The sequence below is a fragment of the Zootoca vivipara genome, chromosome 5, assembly GCF_965207765.1.
Source record: "Zootoca vivipara chromosome 5, rZooViv2.hap1.1, whole genome shotgun sequence".
In the NCBI taxonomy this organism is placed as follows: Eukaryota; Metazoa; Chordata; class Lepidosauria; order Squamata; family Lacertidae; genus Zootoca; species Zootoca vivipara.
Window position 1 is genome coordinate 17,185,593 of NC_142588.1, and position 23,634 is coordinate 17,209,226.

Below are 23,634 nucleotides of genomic sequence, written 5' to 3' on the forward strand. Positions count from 1 at the left end.
GGTGATATCCATGTGTAGAGTCGTCTCTTGTGTTGTTGGAAGAGAGTGTTTGTGATGACCAGCTTGTTCTCTTGACAGAACTCTATTAGCCTTTGCCCTGCTTCATTTTGAACTCCAAGGCCAAACTTGCCAGTTGTTCCTTTTATCTCTTGATTCCCTACTTTAGCATTCCAATCCCCTGTAATGAGAAGAACATCCTTCTTTGGTGTCATTTCTAGAAGTTGTTGTAGGTCTTCATAGAATTGGTCAATTTCACTTTCTTCAGCACCGGTAGTTGGTGCATAAACTTGGATTACTGTGATGTTAAAAGGTCTGCCTTGGATTCGTATCGAGATCATTCTGTCATTTTTGAGATTGCATCCCATTACAGCTTTTGCCACTCTTTTGTTGACTATGAGGGCCACTCCATTTCTGCTACAGGATTCTTGCCCACAGTAGTAGATATGATAGTCACCCGAACTGAATTCGCCCATTCCCTTCCATTTTAGTTCACTGATGCCCAGGATGTCGATATTTATTCTTGTCATCTCATTTTTGACCACATCCAGCTTACCTCCACTCATGGTTCTTACATTCCAGGTTCCTATGCAATATTTTTCTTTACAGCATCGGACTTTCCTTTCGCTTCCAGGCATATCCGCAACTGAGTGTCCTTTCGGCTTTGGCCCAGCCGCTTCATCAGCTCTGAATCTACTTGTACTTGTCCTCCGCTCTTCCTCAGTAGCATGTTGGACGCCTTCCGACCTGAGGGGCTCATCTTCCAGCGTCATAACTTTTATATGCCTGTTGTCTTTGTCCATGGAGTTTTCTTGGCAGGGATACTGGAGTGGCTTGCCAGTTCCTTCTCCAGGTGGATCACGTTTAGTCAAAACTCTCCACTATGACCTGTCCAACTTGGGTGGCCCTGCATGGCATAGCTCATAGCTTCTCTGAGTTATTCAAGCCCCTTCGCCACGACAAGGCATTGATCCATGAAGGGGAGGTGTTGGGTTTACAGTTTTAAAAATCACACTAGATGTGCTAAAAACTGGCTTAGCAGTGCAAGGATGTCTGTGTTATCTACTGTTTTTGGTGAATCATAACAGTTAAAAAGGTCATTATCCTCAACTGTATATTTCAGCATTTAGTTTTCCTCTTATCTCTTTTTACAAGCTCCCCACCAATTGTGTCCCTGCAACTCAGGCTAATACTTTATGCATCCAATGAAGTGAATTATATTGTGTGTGTCATAATAAAATTGTTAATCTTTCAGGTGCTACAAGACTCTTCTGTTGGTTTTGCAGAATTGAAAAGATTCCCCCTGCACCAATTTTACAATGATTGCTTACAGATTGAAATGGTAATCTGAAAAAGTCATTGTGAATTGGGTACTAACTTTTGTGGTAGATTCTACTGCCTCAAATGAATGGCATCTCATGACTACAACATCTTCTTGTGCTTAAATACCTTAAGAAAGAAACCCTGATCTCCCTCACCCCCTGCTTTGTGAAACACCTTGTCTGGTGAAGAGTTCTGGAGAGCTTGCCATACTTTTGTGGCATTCTTGTTGGTTTCAACAAACACATTACCCTATTGTGGATTGTGGAGTTGCTGTTTTCTAATGGCCCAGCATGGCTACTTTTGCATTTAATGAGCTTATTTACAATGGATAGAGTACTCTTCACCTCCAAGAGAGAAAGCACCTTCTTTTCTTTTTTTTTAAAGGGATGAGGGACATACAGAATCAGTAAAGACTGAGTGCATCTTCTGAAGGCAAGGTATGGTTTGTTTGTTTTTTAATTGTATGCATTAAATGCTTGTTTATATTTCTTTAACTGCAAATGATTCTGGAAGAAGATCTGGTCAGTTGGCAACTAAAGAACTACTTGTAGCTATTTTATTCATAGATCTCTCGTATCACATCTAATCTCTGCATATGTAACCACTTTTCTGTGTATAAGGTCACACAGTAGCCAACCATATCACTATGCAATACCAAAACCAGGACACAGGTCAGGTGAGTAGCCTTTCCCCCTGTTCTTTCCCAGCAATTGATATGCCTCTGATAGCATATATCCATAACGATTAGTAGCCACTGATAGTCTTAGCATTCATGAATTTGCCTAATCTCGAGAAATTTGCCTAATCTCTTGAATTGTCATCTTGTGACAATAATTCCATGGCTGGTCTTGCACACACACACAAAGATGTTGACCCAGCCCAGCCCTATCCCAACCTAGATCACAACCAACCCAGATCTGGTCCTATATCAGGGTAGGACTAGGTCAAATCCACTAGATTCAGTTTGATCTGCCAAATCTAGTGCCCAGCCCCATTAAATTCCATAGTGTAGTGTTAAGAAATGTAGTGGACTGGGCAAGTGAGGTTTTATGACATGGATTTGTAATGTATTCCAACCCTAAAGCCCATATCTCAGTGAATGGAATAAATTTTGACTCATGCAGACTTATGTAGAGGAACTGAACAGAGATGCCCTCTATCTCCACTGCTGTTCGCACTTTCCACTGACCCATTAGCAGAACCATTTTGATCTGAATATATAATCAAATGAACAGGGAACATAACCATATGCCAATAATGTAGCATTATTTTGAAAAACCCTGAAAAAACCATTTGGAGATGTCTTAGGCTTGGATAGATTTATATTCTTGGGCTCAGTTGTTTTCAGGATTTTTGCTGGGCGGCAGGAAGGGAGCATGTGGCTGCTGTTGTTGCTTTTGCTTTTGTTTTTTGTATTTTTATTTTAGATCTTGCAATTGATGTGGAAATTGCTCAGTTTGGTTGCGTATTAGTAAGTTAGTGGAACTTACTTCTAAATTAGTTGTCCTAAGAGGGTCCAATTTAGAATCTAAAATTAACTGACTTATTTTATTATGATTAAACCTTGTTAAATCAAGGCTGAACGGCAAAGAAAGCAAACTGTATTAGGCATAATCTAGTTCACAGGCCACCCTCCTAAAGTGTTCAAAATATCCCCCCCCCATAAAGTTTTAATAGATATAAATACCCATGTTGCAGGCTAAAGCACATACAAGTTAAACTTGTATGTCTTTAAAGCTTTGGAGAACAACTTACTGGTAGAAAAAGCAATTAAACCTTATATCCCCATCTCCATTTAAAAAATGGAAGACTCATTAATGGAAACCAAACTTATTAACACAGGAAAGTGTTACTAAATCTACTTATACCAGGAACTACAAATATACTTTTGTATACAAAGAAAATACAGCAACTTTCCACCACATTTATTGCCACCTACTCTAGCCTCAGAAACAAACTTAAAAAGGAAAGAAAAGGGACAGAAAGTCATTGGTGCATTAAAATGTGTCTCAGAAATATTCAGTCATTAGTACACCTGAGCTTTTATCTCTAGAACCATATGTACAGCACAACTGACTTTTTTCTATGGAAAATTTAAGCCCATGTTTATATGCTTCCACACAGGAAAGTGAATGCTTCAGTAAATGGAAAGTTAAATGACGACTCCAGACAAGCTATTAAAAAGAGCAAACTTTATTCAAAACATTAAAGTAATACATTAAAATGCATTAAAAGAGGGAGCTTGTAAAATATGTACAGGATAGCAAGGAAGGAGTTGGGATGCTAATCTGGAAAAGGACTTCTTTGATGTCTGTTTTTGGTATTTTTCAAGCAGCATTTGCATAGGATGAAGAAAGACTCCTGGGCAGCTTGTGTTGTTGCATAACTTTAACGCTACAGGTTCTCATCCTAAATGATTGCCCTGAAACCAATTCTCTTTGGTACTCTGGCTCTTTTGTTCTGAAACCTGACTTAAAGAGAATAACTGAGAGTCCGGAACACTTCCATCAACATCCAGCATTTGTGCATGATTTGCAACTGGATAATTCCCCATTGCAGACCAAGGAGTGTAACTGTTTGTTGCAATGCAGAAGTTGGCAGCCGGTGGAGGCTGCCTCACCATCTCTGCACCATAATAGGGAACTGGATAGTTGGTTGCCTGAGATGTCTGACAAAGCCCAGTTCCACCAATCGCAACTTGCTGGTTCAATTCCAGGGAGGTCTGCTGTTGCGGCGAATAGAGGCGCTCTTCTGGTTGTGTGTTGTTGAGAGGTGGCTGCCAGAATCCTGCTCCTCTATGGTTTTCAGCATAATGAAAGTTGTGGGGCTGGTAATATTGTTGTGTGTGAATATTTTGGCTGCTTCCTGGGCTGCTGTCTTGGCTGCTTCTTGGACTGGTTGTCTCACTGTGGCTATAAGGAGCTGTCGCACCGTTTCCAATCCGTATCCTGGAACCAATCCTCTTTGGTGTTCTGGCTCTTCTGTTTTGAAACCAGACCTGAACAGAAGAAAGGAGAGAACCAAATGCCCATTATTTCCAAATGGGTAGGTCATAATTTCACTTTCAGGTACAACAACCAAGCAAAGATTAGTGTATGATAGTGGGAGAACCTATGTTAACTTGTTTTGTGTTGTGTGAAGAGCCTATAGGTATTATGTTCAGTGAATATAGAAGACATTGTTACCATGAATATGTCTTTTTGATCCAACAAACAGAATTGCATTTAATAAATTATGCTTATTCCTCTGGGGTTTCTCTTTAGTTCTCTGCAGCAATCTTTCTGCTATCTTCACCTCCACATTCATATATCCCATGTTCATAATCTCCAATTACTGTTAAATATAAAGCTTCTAAATTGGAATGACTAAATACTGCTATTTGGCTTTATTTTGTTCTGCAGTATCACAAAAAGCCACCTTTAAAAGCTGCACAATTGTATAATTCAACAAGACTCGCTGTATTAAAGTATATTAACTGTGGGTGTGAGCTTCATCTGTAAGAAATGGTCAAGCATTTGTTAATGCCAAGTGGATGGCTGCATACAAGACTTAACATCTCTGTGTGCATTTGTCCTGGAAGGCAACACTTTATGCCTGGCAACTGTTTTAAAAATTCAATAAACTTAGTAATAGTAATTTTAAATGGCTCACTCAGAGGACCTACCCATTGTGGTGCCCTGTTTGGGGTCTTTTGCCTCAGTCTCCCAAGTGTCCTGGGGGTAATAGACTAGGCAGGGAATTCTTTATATATGTGGGAGAGAACTAAGGACTTGCTCAACTTTTGCCAGAAAAAGCAATGCAGCTTAACTCATTTTAGTCTCCCCAGTGTAAGCTGCTTATGGCTGCAGTCCTCTGCACATTACCTTGGGAGTTAGTGTTAACTGGATCAGGCTGCAAAGGCAGCCTATAAAACCAGATTTAATGTACATCCATTACAGAATTTTGATTTCTAAGCTGCGTCTCTGAAGATTTTTTAAAAAATGATTTAAACCCAGAATCTGTATCAAATGTGTCAAATGAATGTGTGCTGTGCATAAATTTACTGGGAAGGAAAATGAAGCCTTAATAAGGAACCATGCTTTCTGAACAAGTATGGGCACAATTTCTTCCTAAATTTGAAAAGGAGGGAGCACAACCCACCCACCCTTTACAAAAAGCCTTTACATCCACGATACATCCCCCCCCCTCAAAAAAAAAGCCAAGAAAGAGGAAGTTAGCTCTTGAACAAGGGGCCTTTCGAGATAAGCTCGGAGGCACAGGATGAGCTAAGGCCTTCGATTACGCAAGGATTATTCCGAGCGTTTTAAATTGTTCCAGTATGTGCAGTTTAGGGAAGTTCTAGGAGCCCCCACCATCCCGATTCTTACGTGTACACGATCTTCTTCGATTCCGATGCGCCTTGCCAGCGCCTCCCTAGTCTCATATCCGGGATACGGGTTTTCTTCAAACGCCTTTTTTAGAAGCTCGACGTGAGATGTGCTAAAAACAGTCCTTTTTCTCCTTTCTCCGACTTTGGGGTAGCTTCCTCCTGGGAAAAGACATAGACGCAAATCTGAAGGAAGCGCTCGGCTGAAACTGAAGTGAAGCTTGCAGATCTTCCTCCCGACATGGAAAGCTCAGGGCTGCAACGCCTGCACTGGACCCCGGGAGTAAGGCCCGCTCAATCGGGCGTTCTCTGAGGTTACACTGCGTAAAACGACCACCGGTTTCAAACGCTTGAGTGGCAATTCTTAAAACCGCCTTCGCTTTTTACAGGGCGGCTTTTTTTACCTGGCATTGAAATCCACGCACTTTGTGGCCTTCAAATAAACCTCCTGTTGCTCGGAACAAGGCTTGAATGAAAACAAGCCAAAGCGTAAGAATTTAACTCTTATTTCTACGCCTGCCATCCTTTGTCGCAAGCAACTGATCCTAACCACATTTATTGGGAAATTTAATCCCGTTTATGTGAAAGGTATTTAACATTCAGAAAGTTTGCATGTAAATGCTTCATGCAGTAAAATGCAGTAAATGCTTCAAGCTTAAGTAAAGATGTGCAAACCCATCTTGCGAAATGTTTCGAACCGAAGACATATTTTGAGCGCCTGTGTGATCCCGCCCCGGCTACCACAAATGGGTCTTTGAAAGCCTTCCCTACATCCTGATCCTGACCCAGAAACAGAAACAACCTTCATGTATAAAAAAAAACCCGTTGTTTATATCAATTATTTGAGCATTTTTAAAAAGACAAGTGAACTAAAAATCTTTTAAACAATATTTTATTCTTACCTCCATTGGTAGTTTTCATCTTGCAAAAGCGCTGCCTCCCTCTCTTCCAACAAAGCTGCTTTTCGCTTGCAAGAAATAATACCCTTGCTCCTCAAGGTCAGCTCCAGGTATTCTGGATTTCAGCGCCTTTATATGGTAGCCCCTCCTGGCTGCGAATTGGCCGGTGCGTTTTCCTTTGATAGAAGCGCTCCAATGGGGATGCGGCTTTTGGGGAGGAGGGATTTTCAAGTTCACTTTTCAAACGCTGCTTGAGCAATCTACATTGGCTGGAGTGCCTTACCAACCCCTTAGCAAAATTTGAAAGTAGACCCATAGGCTTGGAGAATTAGTGCGCACAGTTGAAGAGAAGCGAATTGAGAGGACGGGTTGGGGAGCGAGTGAGCCAAAGAGAACTGTGGTTTATTTTTTTAAAAATAGTATTATAAGGCTTTCATTTTACATACAGAGATGCGGCAACTTAGGCATGTTGAGTCCAAGAAACGTAGATGCAGCAAGTACACTCTGAAACCCCCTCCCTTTTGAGATGAAGCCTTTTCGGCGCCTGCTATAAACTTTGTTTCCTTTAGGCAAATCTACCTGCAAAAAGTTGCTGTGCCTTTTAATCTGTGGTTTTAGCTTAACTGTAATTGCATTTTGCATGTTTTTCACTTTGACTTTTATCGATAATGTTCATGCTTTCGTAAGCTGCTTAGAGGTTTTCGTTATGGTTAGGCGGTGCAAAAACTTTGTTAAGGGAAGAATCTGAGTAACACCATTGAAATAAAGGGAAGGCAAACTCCTCTTGCCAATAAGTCAGTAGGTCTTTCAAGCCAAAGCAGTTGATGTTAGATGCTCAGAAAATTTCAGCCCCGGATAGACGTCGCAACCAAATCCTGAATCTACACTATAGCTTATAACTGCAACGGGGTTGCATTCTGGGTGAAAGTGAGCTTTCCGTTTCCTAGGTTTGCTTCAAACGTTGCTGATGCTTCTTTTCTTTATCAAACTGCAAAACCCCTACAAATGTTGCCCGAAAATTACCAAAATTTGCAGCGTAGCAATATCTTCCCTTCTCCCGACGCCTTCTAGGGTTAACCATCCATATAAATCCCCCCATACTTTTAATTTTTTATATTTTAAAGTTTTACAATAAAAAATAAAAGCTGAACAATTGACCACTTGTTAAGGGTCACAGTAAATATCTGTAAATATCTGTAAATATTGCTTTTGTTGGGTTGATGTGGGTTAAATGCCAAGGATTCACATCAGGAGGCTGATTATGATTGATGTTGATGTTGAGGTCTTTAAAAATTCTCGTAGGGAAAATGCCCCTTTGGGCTAGGGGCCCGTTCCATCGAGGAGTAAGGATGGAATTTTTGATGACTGGAAAGATAGAAGTATTTTCATGCACCTGGAGGTGTGGCATAGAAGAGTCACAGAAGTAAGGTCTATTTGTGATTGAGTAATCCGTAAGAGCGCACAAAGGAGTCCTGTGGCCATTTTCTGGTTAATACGTCTTCTGGTTAGTCCAGGGCTCCCTTGGCATATGGTTAAGCATATTTTGTTGGGTAGTAGGAGAAGTGATTGGTTTCCTGATATAATTGATGAAGAGTGTCCGCAGGGTCTGTTGCTGGGTTGTTTTGCCTGGTTTAGATGAGGCTGAGGACCCTTTAAGATCTCAGTTGGCAAGGAGTGGCTCTGGTGAATGTTAGGCAGGTCAGGCAGGAGAGGTAATTGAGCTGTGAGTGTTTTAAGGATCTTGTCCATCTGCATGTCTAACCCGTTGATGCTCTTAAAGATACGATGAAGAGTCATGATTATTAGTTCAAACTGGTCTAGGCTTGGGCCAGAGGCGGTCCCTGCCTCTCTTAACCCCCGTTTCGCCAGACTTAGGCAGCAAGGTAGGCGGCTCTGGGTTAGCCTTTGGGGCTGCAGAGGAGGGTGGACCCACCGCAAGAAGGAAACTTCGCTTTGCCTGTGTCCTCCTCATAAAACCCCTCAATGTGGTTGTCAATAAGTGGAGTGAAACGATTTGAAGTTTTCACTGTATAGGTGGACGCCTCATTTTTTTGTGTGGGTCGTTTGGAGGAAGGAGTCGATCTTGGTCTGTTTTGTTCTGGGGGGGGGGGAGGATCTCCACCTCCGGGTCTCTTGGGCACTTGCCATTACCCATTACATTCGAGTAGTTAACCTGCACTCCGGGGTTAAGAAATCTTTTGAAAGTACTAAAAGGAGGGGGGGGAGGCTTTTATAAGGTGCCAAGCTTTGCTAAAAGGTGCCAAGCTTTGTTAAAGTTGTTGTAAGAAGTTGTTAAAAGTTCCATCGGGCTGATAGAATGACTGGCCACTTATCTTATCTTGTTGGTTTTCTGTCTGTCAGCAGTCTTCCTCCTCAGTGTCCTTCTTAACAGATTAGTTGTCTAATCTGTTAAGGTCATTTTGAAGTGCGATCCTGTCCTCTGGGGTATTAGCCACCCCTCCCATCATCCAAGTAATTGATGAAGATGTTGAATAAGACTGGGCCCAAGACAGAACCCTGTGGCATTCCACTAGTCACTACTCTCCAGGATCGGGGACACCCTCTCTTTCAAAAAAATCAGTTGCTTTGCTAAACTAAGTCAAGCCCGCCACCCCTTTGGCAAATGGCTCTTCGGCCGCCAGTAATAACCAATTGACTTTGACCTAATTTAGTCTGTGATTTCGTCCTTAGCCCTTGGTTTTAAGCAGTGGTTCCAGCTTTAAACTGCTGTTGATTCCAAGAAACTACAGACTAGCTGATGTCTCAACCAATACGAAAGAGTCACCCCACCCTTACTTCTCAACCAAGACAAGGTTCCCCGGTCGCGGAATGCCCTCTCTAGTGAGCTGCCCCGTCTTCCTCATTTTTGCGTTTCCTTAGGAATTTGAAAATATTCCTGTTTGCTCAGGTTTTTGGTGGCTGCTGCTGAATTCCTGACAACCCCGAGATCTGCGGGTAGAAGAATAGTTTAAAAAACCAACCAACAAACCTCCTGTAATTTCTTTTAGGATTCTTTTTAACTGAAATGGCTTTTAGATGTTTGCAATTGTTGTTGTTTAACGTTCGAAAGATTTTAGAATGTTTTTGCTTTGTTTTTGGTTTTAAAGTGTGTACTGCCGATCTAGGCTCCGAAGGGCAGCGTATAAATTCAGTAAATCAAAACCATAAGAACATAGCAACCCGGAACATTGAATTGGGTTTATTTATAGGAGGACGAGGAAAGGAAAACCAGCAAGCAAAGCTGAGGTATCAAATACATAGCTGCGTTTCAACATACAGTCGTACCTCGGGTTACGACCACCTCGGTTTGCGAACAGTTCGGGTTACGAACTGCGCAAACCCGGAAGTGTTTTCGCCGCGCGCGATCGCGCGATTTGCGCATGCGCAAAGCGCGAAAATCGCGAAAATCGCGCTTTGCGCATGCGCAAAATGGCGGCGCCCATCGCACTCGGTTTGCGAACTATTCGGGTTACGAACTGCGATCCGGAACGGATCGCGTTCGTAACCCGAGGTATTACTGTATTACTAGTTCTTTAATACATTATGTCCCTTCCTCCTCCAAGGTTCGAAGATCACAATGTTTCGCCACGTAAATTGTAACATGGCAACTTTCCAAGCACAATGTACCAGAAAGAAACTTCCTAATATGAACAGTAGCAATGTCAAATTGAGATTAGCAGTGCGCTGGTGGTTGTTTTAAGGACCACTAAAACTTCATGGCTACTGAAACACACGCATCAGGAGGTAAAGTTTCTGCTCGGAAATACGTGTTGAATTAAGACTGCACGCAAACTGTGTTTTGACGCCTCAAAGGCTACCAAATTTATTGTGGCATATGCTTTCGTGAAGACGGTCTACTTTATCCGATAAAGTTCTCAGTTCATGACGTAGCGGGCAGTAAGCAGGGGAGATGTGTGCCTCGGATGTCCCCCCCCCCAAATTTTTAAATTAGTTTTATATGAGCACTTACAAAAACAGAAATAACACAATACAACAAAATAACCACAACAACACAACAAAGAAAAGAAAAACAATACAAATAAACTCTTATTTATCCATCTATTTGTATGTGTCAGGTGAAGACATTTAGATCTACTTTCAGCTTTGTATCTTGTTGTTCTTATTGCAGGCTTTATCCTCCAATATTAGCTTTTTGATCTCAATTGGGAGTTGTTCTAATCCTGCCTTTTATGCATTGTCAAATCAAATTTATTAAACGGTCACAGACCAATTCGACTGATGCAACGAGTCAGCAGAGCATAACAAAGAAAGATACAGGGGACAATTTCAATACAAATAAAACCACAACAACGCTTTAAAGTTAAAACATAAATAAAATTAAGTGTTAGTATTCCCCTGCGAATTGCCATTGAGAAGCTCTTGTTTCCTACGTCTAATAGCAGATACACAAAATTTGGCAACATTGGTCATAATTTTGGGGCCTTTATCTTCTACCAAGGCTCTCAGATGTTGGGGTTCTGGTTCGTTCTTAAGGTTTTGTACATCTGGAGTAATAAAGGTCAAACGTAAATCCTCGTAGAAACTACAGTATAACAATACATGTAAATTTGTTTCTACTTCTGATGAGCCACATGGGCAAACACGTGTCTCATACGCTTTACCCTCATACCTGCCTTGCAACAGGGCAGAGGGGAGCACATTAAATCTGGCCATGGTGAAGGAATGTCTGTACTTGGGTGTTTGTAATTTTGTTTTTATGCATTGTATTACGTTTATCTATCTCTCTAGAGCTGTTCTAGCATCTAGATTCTGGCATTTTGCTTATGTTACACACAGAGCAGCTTGGAATCAGAGGCGCATCTCCTATGAAACCAATGAATCTTAATATTCTAGGCGCCAAATCTCACAGGGGCCCCAGACGCGAATTTAGTCCACAAGCTTAAATATCTTTATTCACACCAGTGACTTTGACACGTGTGACAACCCAGAACAGAAATTCTAATCAAAATCTGATTTTTTAAAATGTGGTGATCTGTCATGGAACAACCCCATTGAAGACAACAATAGTGGTTACCCAGAACTCATTGCTAATTGTGAAGGGGCCCCCAGAACAGCTCAATCTTCAGGGCCCCCAAAATGTAGGTCTATCACTGCATGGGACTGATGTTAGGAGAACTGTAATAGAGTCATCTGCTGTTGGGTTTTAAAATAGCAGGGGAGGGGAGGGGTGGGGAGAAGATATTCAGAACTATTTGTGGTGTTGGGGAAGAAGTGTAAATACCACACAATTTAACCCATCCAAGTTGCCCACTCAGAACTACCATAGTATTTGCCCAGTAAGGGGCTTGGAAGTCACAGGCATCATGCAGCAAGAGATTTGCTTCCCTCACTTTAACTTGAACCAAGGATACAGCAATAAAGAGCGTAGTACAAAAGCCATGCACTTATAATACAAGAATTATGAGCCCAGGAATTTGTTTTGAGAATCAGAATTAATGGGCGCTCACTGGCTTTCCACACATAAATCCATTCCTGGTTAATTCAAGTATTCTTCATCTCAGCAGTACAATGTAGAGGGGGGGGGGAGAATTATTTTGCTGTTCTTTATAAACACGGGGAGGAGAGGTCAGCAATCCTTTCTGATCTTCTGCAAAACACCCAGCGTTCACCTACCTTCCTCCCACCACTGCCACGCAAAGGAAATAGTAATTTAGAAAGCAATAAGTACTGGAGTGGGGGAGTGAGAAAGGGATTAGTTTCGCCCCCATTCCACCCTATGCATAAAAGCATGTGGTGCGTTATCAGAGATCTCCAGTTCAGATAACTCAGAAAAGGGCACCCACAGTGATCAAGTGGATGGAACAATGAGGAAAGGTTGGAGCATTGGGGACTTTTTGGTTTAGATAAAAGTTGAATAAGAGGTGGCATGAAATAAATTTATAAAATTTTGCATTGCATGGAGAAAATGGATAGAGAAAAATTTCTCCCCCACTAAACTACACTTTTAAAAGCTACAATCCTAAAATCATTGAGCTTTTCCCCCTTGCAGTTTGCCTTTGCTGTTTTATTGAAGTTTTAATGGATGCTTATTGTTTTGATATATTGATGTAAACCACTTTGTGAGGTTCGTTTCAAAAGCAGTACATAAGTAAATGAAATGGTAGGGATTGAGAGGGACATATTTCTGACTAAATGGATCTGTGTTGATTTATAATAATTAAAAATCATGATCAACCAAAAATAAAACAGAACAAAAAACTTCTTTTGCAACTTATATTGAGCTCTCTCTTCCTGAGCGACACCTACTTCATCTCATTTCAGTTTCAAATATTAAAATTATTATATTACTCAAATATTTCCACTTTGACTGTGGACAATGTTTTATGCCCGCAGATAGCAGAAAAACTGTAGTTTTGTCTTCACATTTCCTTCAAAAGCTCAATTTATATTTTGAAAGAGCAATCTTTAAATAACCATCTAAGGTCTTTAAATATCTTCCATGCATTCAATTCTTTTCACCATAAGTTATTTTACCAGAAATCATCCTTCAATGTGGGTGCTCTTTGGAACTATCTGTAATTAATATGTGTGTGTGTGTTCATGTGCAGGTTGTTATACAGTAACTTTGTGGTTTCTGAAGCCCATTCTGAATAGGTTGTTTTTCAGAAAGTGTAGGCATGGTGAATAGTGGTTATTTAATTATACAAAAGAGTGCTGGAACAGAGACATAGCAGACACACCATTCTTTGATGGACTTTATAGTCTAGCTGCAGTTTTAAAATAAATGCCTATCAACAGTCAGCATTTGGGCAGCAGACTAAGCAGGCATGCAGGTCAACTAAGTATGTTGAGAAGTATTCTATTTCTATTTAAATTACAGTAGTTGTTTTTAAAGTTGCCTTTAGACCATTTATTTATTTAATAAAATGTATGCAACGCTTGATTGTAAAACAAAAAACCTCACGGTGATTTACTAAGAGATAAAATAATAAAATTGAGGGGGGAAGCACAACCATACTTTAAAACATACAGATTAATATTACCTTAAATTAGCACAGACACATTGAATGATATCTGTGTCCTCGTTTTCGACAGTGCTCATCATTTACTCTTCCTCCAACAAGTTCTGGGAGGCATCTACCGGTACTAGGCTATCACTAGAAAAAACCCTTCCTCTCAGCTAAGGGAATGTAACAGGAGCTGGTAGATCGTTTACTCCCAGGCATGTGCAGAGTGCTTACCCCTCAGCATTTGGCAACTGCTTTCTTTAGGTTGTCAGTGCTTTCTTTAGAGAGGAGAAAAACACAAGCCGAATTCTCAGAGAGCAGGCTCAGGAAAGGAGGAGGCAAAGGTGAAAAAGCGGGCACAGGCTCAAGGGTGGAATCCTCCCTGGGTTGCATTTGCCTGAGCTGAAGTCCCAGCCACCTTGGCCAGACTTATTCCTGGAGGGGGGTCAACAGGGCCACCCAAAGACATTTTAATACCTGAGACGAGTCACAAAACAGTGTCCCCACCAGGGAAGAAGGGGCGAATGGAGGTCTACATCAGGAGCAAGGGACAGACTCTCCAAGAGTCCCTACTTTCCGGGAACAGTTCCGGATTTACAGAAGGTGCCCTGGTTTCTGATCTGTTCCTGGAAGGACCTACTTTTCCTTGGGACACCCCTACTTTTATTGGAAAAACGCTGGAGATAGTTGGGGGATAAAGATCAAATGGCGAACAGAGGCAGGAAGAGACCTCTTTGCTCAGTGGCTGATCTAGAGGCAGATTTGGAGTGGGTTAGTGGAAGCTGAGGACGATCCAGCTTCCAAGCAGAGGCGGATTCAGGGCAGCACAACTATGAAGTAATGAAAGGAGCAGAATGGAAGGTGAGAGTGGGGGGCGGGGCACCCAATTTGGGGCGTCAGAGATTCGAAAGATCAAAGCCCGCAGCGCAGCCATTGTGTGGCAGCATTCCTCAAAGGCCAGATATGCTGATGCATATCTGGCCTCATGGGTGGGTCACCCTCGCGGGGGGGCGATGCTTGTGTTCCCGGGGAGTGAAGAACAGGAGACCGAGGGGACGGGTGGGGTGGGAGGGAAAGAAGCGGGGAGAGCTTCGCCAGGCCTAATGCGCGAGTGGGGGGGAGGTCCCACTCTTTTATTGGAAAAACGCTGGAGATAGTTGGGGGATAAAGATCAAATGGCGAACAAAGGCGGGAAGAGACAGCGGCAGGCGCCCCCCCCCCCAGTTGATGGGCATTGCCATTCAAATGGTGTGAATGTGCCATGCCACGTGATAAATTATGTAGGGTGGGGCTTGCCTGGCACATGGAGTGGGAAATGGACCGCACCCCATTCCACCCTATGCATACATGCATGCGATGCGTTATCACAGATCTCCAGTTCAGATAATTCAAAAAAGGGCAAGCAGAGTGATCAAGCGGATGGAACAATGAAGAAAGGTTGGAGGATTGGGGAATTTTTGGTTTAGAGAAAAGGTGAATAAGAGGTACAGACTGCTCCAGAAGAATCCACATCTCTAGGAGTTACGGTTGAGCGGCGGAGAAAAGGAGACAGAATGACTGCAGACTCTTGGGGAAGAGATAGCAAAATCTGAATAAAAAGAGGCGAGGTTGTCTGGAGCCTACCTTTGCAGCTTTGAAAGACGTGATGTCCCAAATATATTACAAATCCATGTCATAAAACCTCAGTTGCCCAATCCGCTACATTTCTTAACACTGTACTATGGAATTTAATGGGGCTGGGCAGTAGATTTGGCAGATCAAACTGAATTTAGTGAAAGGCTTATATTATTATTATTTTAAATAAACCACAGATCTTTTTGGTTCACTCGCTCCCCAACCCGTCCTCTCAAGGAGGACCAGGAAGCAAAGTTGAGGTATCAAAGACATAGCTGCGTTTCAACATATTACTAGTTCGTTTATACATTATATCCCTTTCTCTTGCATGGTTCAAAGATCACAATGTTTCGCCACGTAAATTGTAACATGGAAACTTTCCAAGCACAATGTACCAGAAAGAAACTTCCTAATATGAACAGGAGCAAAGTCAATTTGAGATTAGCAGTGCGCTGGTGGTTGTTTTAAGGACAACTAAAACTTCATGGCTACTGTGAAACACACGCATCAGGAGGTAAAGTTTCTGCTCGGAAATACGTGTTGAATTAAGACTGCACGCAAACTGTGTTTTGACGCCTCAAAGGCTACCAAATATATTGTGGCATATGCTTTCGTGAAGACTGTCTACTTTATCCGATAAAGTTCTCAGTTCATGACGTAGCGGGCAGTGAGCAGGGGAGATGTGTGCCTCGGATGTCCCCCCCCCCAATTTTTTAAAATTAGTTTTATATGAGCACTTACAAAAACAGAAATAACACAATACAACAAAATAACCACAACAACTCAACAAAGAAAAGAAAAACAATACAAATAAACTCTTATTTATTTATCCATCTATTTGTATGTGTCAGGTGAAGACATTTAGATCGACTTTCAGCTTTGTATCTTGTTCTTATTGCAGGCTTTATCCTCCAATCTTAGCTTTTTGATCTCAATTGGGAGTTGTTCTAATCATGCCTTTTATGCATTGTCAAATCAAATTTATTAAACGGTCACAGACCAATTCGACTGATGCAACGAGTCAGCAGAGTATAACAAAGAAAGATACAGGGGACAATTTCAATACAAATAAAACCACAACAACGCTTTAAAGTTAAAACATAAATAAAATTAAGTGTTAGTATTCCCCTGCGAATTGCCATTGAGAAGCTCTTGTTTCCTACGTCTAATAGCAGATACACAAAATTTGGCAACATTGGTCGTAATTTTGGGGCCTTTATCTTCTACCAAGGCTCTCAGATGTTGGGGTTCTGGTTCGTTCTTAAGCTTTTGTACATCTGGAGTAATAAAGGTCAAACGTAAATCCTCGTAGAAACTACAGTATAACAATACATGTAAATTTGTTTCTACTTCCGATGAGCAACATGGGCAAACACGTGTCTCATACAGTTTACCCTCATACCTGCCTTGCAACAGGGCAGAGGGGAGCACATTAAATCTGGCCATGGTGAAGGAATGTCTGTACTTGGGTGTTTGTAATTTTGTTTTTATGCATTGTATTACGTTTATCTATCTCTCTAGAGCTGTTCTAGCATCTAGATTCTGGCATTTTGCTTATGTTACACACAGAGCAGCTTGGAATCAGAGGCGCATCTCCTATGAAACCAATGAATCTTAAGATTCTAGGCGCCAAATCTCACAGGGGCCCCAGACGCGAATTTAGTCCACAAGCTTAAACATCTTTATTCACACCAGTGACTTTGACACGTGTGACAACCCAGAACAGAAATTCTAATAAAAATCTGATTTTTTAAAATGTGGTGATCTGTCATGGAACAACCCCATTGAAGACAACAATAGTGGTTACCCAGAACTCATTGCTAATTGTGAAGGGGCCCCCAGAACAGCTCAATCTTCAGGGCCTCCAAAATGTAGGTCTATCACTGCATGGGACTGATGGGTTTTAAAATAGCAAACGAGGGGAGGGGAGGGGAGAAGATATTCAGAACTATTTGTGGTGCTGGGGAAGAAGTGTAAAATAAAACAGAACAAAAAACTTCTTTTGCAACTTATATTGATGGCATCACAGAGAGCATAAAACACCCAAGCTTCAATAAACAATTAAACCATGTGGGTTTAATCCCTGAGGAATTACTCACTGAGGAGGCTGTCCCCCTCCAGGGAAGAATGGAGGTCTACATCAGGAACAAGGGACAGACTCTCCAAGAGTCCCTACTTTCCGGGAATATTTCCGGATTTAAAGATGCCCTGGTTTCTGATCTGTTCCTGGAACGATCCACATTTCCTTGGGACGCCCCTACTTTTATTGGAAAAACGCTGGAGATAGTTGGGGGATAAAGATCAAATGGCAAACAGAGGCGGGAAGAGACCTCTTTGGTCAGAGGCTGCTCTAGAGGCAGATTTGGAGTGGGTTAGTGCAAGCTGAGGACGATCCAGCTTCCAAGCAGAGGCGGATTCAGGGCAGCACAACTATGAAGTAATGAAAGGAGCAGAATGGAAGGTGAGAGTGGGGGGCGGGGCACCCAATTTGGGGCATCAGAGATTCGAAAGATCAAAGCCCTCAGCGCAGCCATTGTGTGGCAGCATTCCTCAGAGGCCAGATATGCTGATGCATATCTGGCCTCATGGGTGAGTCACCCTCGCAGGGGGGGGGGCGATGCTTGTGTTCACGGGGAGTGAAGAAGAGGAGACCGAGGGGACGGGTGGGGTGGGAGGGAAAGAAGCGGGGAGAGCTTCGCCAGGCCTAATGCGCGAGTGGGGGGAGGTCCCACTCTTTTTTTGGAGAAACGCTGGAGATTGTTGGGGGATAAAGATCAAATGGCGAACAAAGGCGGGAAGAGACAGGGGCAGGCGCAGGGGCGGGGCACCCAATTTGGGGCGTCTGAGATTCGAAGGATCAAAGCTCGCAGCGCAGCCATTGTGTGGCAGCATTCCTCAGAGGCCAGATATGTTGCTGCGGTTATCTCGCCTCATGGGTGGGTCACCCCTGCGGGGGGCGGGGTGAGGCGATGCTTGTGTTCACAGGGAGTGAAGAGGAGACGGAGGGGGCGGGGTGGGTAGGGGTGGGAGGGAAAGAAGCGGGGAGACCTTCGCCAGGCCTGATGCGGGGGGGGGGGCAGTCGGTGTGACGCCGCAGGGTTAACCATGGCAAAGGGGCGCGAGGGCAGGAGAGGTGGGGGCGCCTGCGTGTGCGCGATGGGCGGCTGTTGGGCCAAGAAAAAGGAGCCACAATGGCGGGAGGGAACCCGTTAAGGGTTAGTTAGCAGCCGGTCCTGAGGCGCCACTATAGGGCGCGGCTGCTGCTGTGGCGGCGGCGCTATCTTCCCTCAGGTATATATATATTTGGCGGCATGTTAGCCTGAGGCCAGGCAGGCTTCATACACACGCACAGATCCCAAAATCCCTGCACACCCACACCCCAATCCCTATAAACACACACACAACCTGGGGGTCCAGGTCCCTCGCCCCCCCCAATGTCCCAATGGCAGGGCTTACCTGGCCTCCCCCCCCCGCAATCTTTTATTCAAGTGGGAGCCCCTGGGTGGGATATAAATAGAGAAATAAGCACGTGGAATTAAAACCCGGATCAGAACCATTTGCCTGGAAGGCAGATGGAAATCAAACCCTGAACCGCATAAGCAGAATTGGTCCCTTGTCTGGTTGTCAGAAACTCAGCAAGGATTAGCTTGGTTTAAGATTAAGTACCGGAGTAAATACTGAAGGATGAAGTGATAATGTGTAGCCTTATAAACAGATTGGAATCTTGTAAGGCATGCTTTAACTAAATGTCTGAGCCACATCATCAAGCTACTGTGGATTTTGGTTTGGGAAACCCTTCCTGGAAGCTGCACTTAAAAACAGAGAGGGGATCCGGCAGACCCAACCCCTTTCTGTATTCAGGCAACTTTAATGAACAATTTATACTTAAACTCTAATTAAAATAACCGCCAACCCCAACTAAACATTTAACCCACATCAACCCGACAAAAACAAAAGCAAAATTGGAACCTTTTGAAACCTTTACCCAATTGTCCCAACCCCAGATATTTACTGTGACCCTTAACAAGTGGCCAATTAAAATAAAAAAATTCCTTCAGTAGCACCTTAAAGACCAACTAAGTTTATATTTTGGTATAAACTTAGTTGGTCTTTAAGGTGCTACTGAAGGAATTTTTTTATTTTGCTTCGACTCAGACCAACACGGCTACCTACCTGTAAGCTTTTATTTTTGATTTCAGTATACAAGTGCTTTGAGCTTGCTTGAGCAAAGGGAAGCGAATGCTTCAGTAAATAGAAAGCCAGGTGATGATCCCAGACAAAGGCATTAAATTAACAAACTTTATTGTAAAACTTTAAAATATACAAAATTTAAAAGTATGGGGGGATTTATATGGATGGTTAACCCTAGAAGGCGTCGGGAGAAGGGAAAATATTGCTATGCTGCAAATTTTGGTAATTTTCGGGCAACATTTGTACGGGTTTTGCAGTTTGATAATCCCCATTGGCAGTCTGGCTCTCTTGCTCTGAAACTGGACTTAAAGAGAAGAACTGAGAGCCAAAATCACTTGCATCAGCATCCACCATTTGCACGGGATTTGCAGAGATTTGAAAGGCAGAGGAAATATGGCAACGTGAAAGTTGTGGGGATAGAAAGACAGAAAGAGAAATAGTCGAAGTGAAAAAGAAAAGAAGCATCAGCAACGTTTGAAGCAAACCTAGGAAACGGAAAGCTCACTTTCAATCAGAATGCAACCCCGTTGCAGTTACAAGCGATAGTGTAGATTCAGGATTTGGTTGCGACGTCTATCCGGGGCTGAAATTTTCCGAGCATCTAACATCAACTGCTTTGGCTTGAAAGACCTACTGACTTATTGGCAAGAGGAGTTTGCCTTCCCTTTATTTCAATGGTGTTACTCAGATTCTTCCCTTAACAAAGTTTTTGCACCGCCTAACCGTCACGAAAACCTCTAAGCGGCTTACGAAAGCATGAACATTATCGATAAAAGTCAAAGTGAAAAACATGCAAAATGCAATTACAGTTAAGCTAAAACCACAGATTAAAAGGCACAGCAACTTTTTGCAGGTAGATTTGCCTAAAGGAAACAAAGTTTATAGCAGGCGCCGAAAAGGCTTCATCTCAAAAGGGAGGGGGTTTCAGAGTGTACTTGCTGCATCTACGTTTCTTGGGCAAAGTCTTTCAACATGCCTGAGTTGTCGCATCTCTGTATGTAAAATGAAAGCCTTATAATACTATTTTTAAAAAAATAAACCACAGTTCTCTTTGGCTCACTCGCTCCCCAACCCGTCCTCTCAATTCACTTCTCTTCAACTGTGCGCACTAATTCTCCAAGCCTATGGGTCTACTTTCAAATTTTGCTAAGGGGTTGGTAAGGCGCTCCAGCCAATGTAGATTGCTCAAGCAGCATTTGAAAAGTGAACTTGAAAATCCCTCCTCCCCAAAAGCCGCATCCCCATTGGAGCGCTTCTATCAAAGGAAAACGCACCGGCCAATTCGCAGCCAGGAGGGGCTACCATATAAAGGTGCCGAAATCCAGAATACCTGGAGCTGACCTTGAGGAGCAAGGGTATTATTTCTTGCAAGCGAAAAGCAGTTTTGTTGGAAGAGAGCGAGGCAGCGCTTTTGCAAGATGAAAACTACCAGCCAAGGTAAGAATAAAATATTGTTTAAAAGATTTTTAGTTCACTAGTATTTAAAAAAAAATCTCAAATGATTGATATAAACGACGGTTTTTTTTTATATAAATGAAGGTTGTTTTTGTTTCTGGGTCAGGATCAGGATGTAGGGAAGGCTTTCAAAGACCCATTTGTGGTAGCCGGGGCGGGATTACACAGGCGCTCAAAATATGTCTTCGGTTCGAAACATTTCGCGAGATGGGTTTGCACATCTTTACTTAAGCTTGAAGCATTTACTGCATTTTACTGCATGAAGCATTTACATGCACACTTTCTGAATGTTAAATCCCTTTCACATAAACGGGATTAAATTTCCCAATAAACGTGGTTAGGATCAGTTGCTTGCGACAAAGGATGGCAGGCATAGAAAGAAGAGTTAAATTCTTACGCTTTGGCTTGTTTTCATTCAAGCCTTGTTCCGAGCAACAGGAGGTTTATTTGAAGGCCACAAAGTGCGTGGATTTCAATGCCAGGTAAAAAAAGCCGCCCTGTAAAAAGCGAAGGCGGTTTTAAGAATTGCCACTCAAGCGTTTGAAACGGGTGGTCGTTTTACGCAGTGTAACCTCAGAGATCGCCCGATTGAGCGGGACTTACTCCCGGGGTCCAGTGCAGGCGTTGCAGCCCTGAGCTTTCCATGTCGGGAGGAAGATCTGGAAGCGTAGCTTCAGTTTCAGCCGAGCGCTTCCTTCAGATTTGCGTCTATGTCTTTTCCCAGGAGGAAGCTACCCCAAAGTCGGAGAAAGGAGAAAAAGGACTGTTTTTAACCCGTCTCACGTCGAGCTTCTAAAAAAGGAGTTTGAAGAAAACCCATATCCCGGATATGAGACTAGAGAGGCGCTAGCAAGGCGCATCGGAATCGAAGAAGATCGTGTACACGTAAGAATCGGGATGGTGGGGGCTCCTAGAACTTCCCTAAACCGCATATACTGGAACAATTTAAAACGCTCAGAATAATCCTTGCGTAGTCGAAGGCCTCATCCTGTGCCTCCGAGCTTATCTCGAAAGGCGCCTTGTTCAAGAGCTAACTTCCTCTTTCTTGGCTTTTTTTTTGAGGGGGGTGTATCGTGGATGTAAAGGCTTTTTGTAAAGGGTGGGTGGGTTGTCCTCCCTCTTTTTCAAATTTAGGAAGAAATTGTGCCCATACTTGTTCAGAAATCATGGTTCCTGATTAAGGCTTCATTTTCCTTCCCAGTAAATTTATGCACAGCACACATTCATTTGACACATTTGATACAGATTCTGGGTTTAAATCATTTTTTAAAAAATCTTCAGAGACCCAGCTTAGAAATCAAAATTCTGTAATGGATGTACATTAAATCTGGTTTTATAGGCTGCCTTTGCAGCCTGATCCAGTTAACACTAACTCCCAAGGTAATGTGCAGAGGACTGCAGCCATAAGCAGCTTACACTGGGGAGACTAAAATGAGTTAAGCTGCATTGCTTTTTCTGGCAAAAGTTGAGCAAGTCCTTAGTTCTCTCCCACATATATAAAGAATTCCCTGCCTAGTCTATTACCCCCAGGACACTTGGGAGACTGAGGCAAAAGACCCCAAACAGGGCACCACAATGGGTAGGTCCTCTGAGTGAGCCATTTAAAATTACTATTACTAAGTTTATTGAATTTTTAAAACAGTTGCCAGGCATAAAGTGTTGCCTTCCAGGACAAATGCACACAGAGATGTTAAGTCTTGTATGCAGCCATCCACTTGGCATTAACAAATGCTTGACCATTTCTTACAGATGAAGCTCACATCCACAGTTAATATACTTCAATAAAGCGAGTCTTGTTGAACTATACAATTGTGCAGCTTTTAAAGGTGGCTTTTTGTGATACTGCAGAACAAAATAAAGCCAAATAGCAGTATTTAGTCATTCCAATTTAGAAGCTTTATATTTAACAATAATTGGAGATTATGAACATGGGATATATGAATGTGGAGGTGAAGATAGCAGAAAAATTGCTGCAGAGAACTAAAGAGAAACCCCAGAGGAATAAGCATAATTTATTAAATGCAATTCTGTTTGTTGGATCAAAAAGACATATTCATGGTAACAATGTCTTCTATATTCACTGAACATAATACCTATAGGCTCTTCACACAACACAAAACAAGTTAACGTAGGTTCTCCCACTATCATACACTAATCTTTGCTTGGTTGTTGTACCTGAAAGTGAAATTATGACCTACCCATTTGGAAATAATGGGCATTTGGTTCTCTCCTTTCTTCTGTTCAGGTCTGGTTTCAAAACAGAAGAGCCAGAACAAAGGTGGCTGGTTCCAAAATAAAGATCCGGAACCGCTCTACAGCTCCTTATAGCCTCTGTGACAGAAGTCCATTAAGCAGCCTGGGCAACAACAGCCCAAGAAGCAGCCCGAGTACTCGGCAGCAAAATCACCAGCGAGACATCTTCTATTATCCCGAAAACTACGGCAGAGCAGGGTCCTGGCAGCCACCTTTCAGCAACACTCAACCAGGAGAGCACCTTTATGCCGCACAGCAGCAGAACTCCCAGGATTTGAACCTGGTTCATTACGAGCCAGCTGGTGGAACTGGGCTTTGTGAGACTTTCCAGGCAAGCAACTGCCCCGTTCCATATTATGGCGCAGAGATGGTGAGGCAGCCTCCACCATCGGCTGGGAACTTCTACTCTCCATCTAGCAGTAATGCCCCCTGGTCTGCAATGGGGAACAGTCATGCAATGGGGAATTATCCAGCTGCATATCCCATGCTGAATGCTGATGGAAGTGTTTTTGGGCCACAGTAAAAATCTGGGGTTGGGATATTGGGTAAAAGGTTTCTAAATGGTTCC

General features: G+C 42.7%; 2 protein-coding genes across 2 annotated transcripts; one reads left to right on the forward strand and one right to left on the reverse strand.

Annotated features, from left to right (window-relative positions):
- Positions 1-3,568: 3,568 nt before the first annotated feature.
- On the reverse strand, positions 3,569-6,607 carry LOC148685591 (uncharacterized). The gene is made up of 3 exons (XM_088669779.1): positions 6,589-6,607; positions 5,688-5,848; positions 3,569-4,318 (listed from the first exon to the last, which is right to left on the reverse strand). The coding sequence occupies exons 1-3, from the start codon at positions 6,605-6,607 to the stop codon at positions 3,725-3,727; spliced, it is 774 nt and encodes a 257-aa protein (XP_088525905.1). The 3' UTR covers positions 3,569-3,724.
- A 14,169-nt stretch (positions 6,608-20,776) lies between these two features.
- On the forward strand, positions 20,777-23,589 carry LOC148685592 (uncharacterized). Its single transcript, XM_088669780.1, has 3 exons — positions 20,777-20,795; positions 21,538-21,698; positions 23,059-23,589. Exons 1-3 carry the CDS (start codon positions 20,777-20,779, stop codon positions 23,587-23,589), a joined length of 711 nt encoding a protein of 236 aa, XP_088525906.1.
- The last annotated feature ends 45 nt before the right edge of the window (positions 23,590-23,634 follow it).

What these genes read in the sequence shown, in the direction of transcription:
- LOC148685591 (XM_088669779.1), bottom strand. An exon ending in TCGAAGAAGATCGTGTACAC is followed by an intron (nt 4,319 to 5,687) that starts GTAAGAATCGGG and finishes TCTTCTGTTCAG; the next exon opens with GTCTGGTTTCAAAACAGAAG.
- LOC148685592 (XM_088669780.1), top strand. An exon ending in TCGAAGAAGATCGTGTACAC is followed by an intron (nt 21,699 to 23,058) that starts GTAAGAATCGGG and finishes TCTTCTGTTCAG; the next exon opens with GTCTGGTTTCAAAACAGAAG.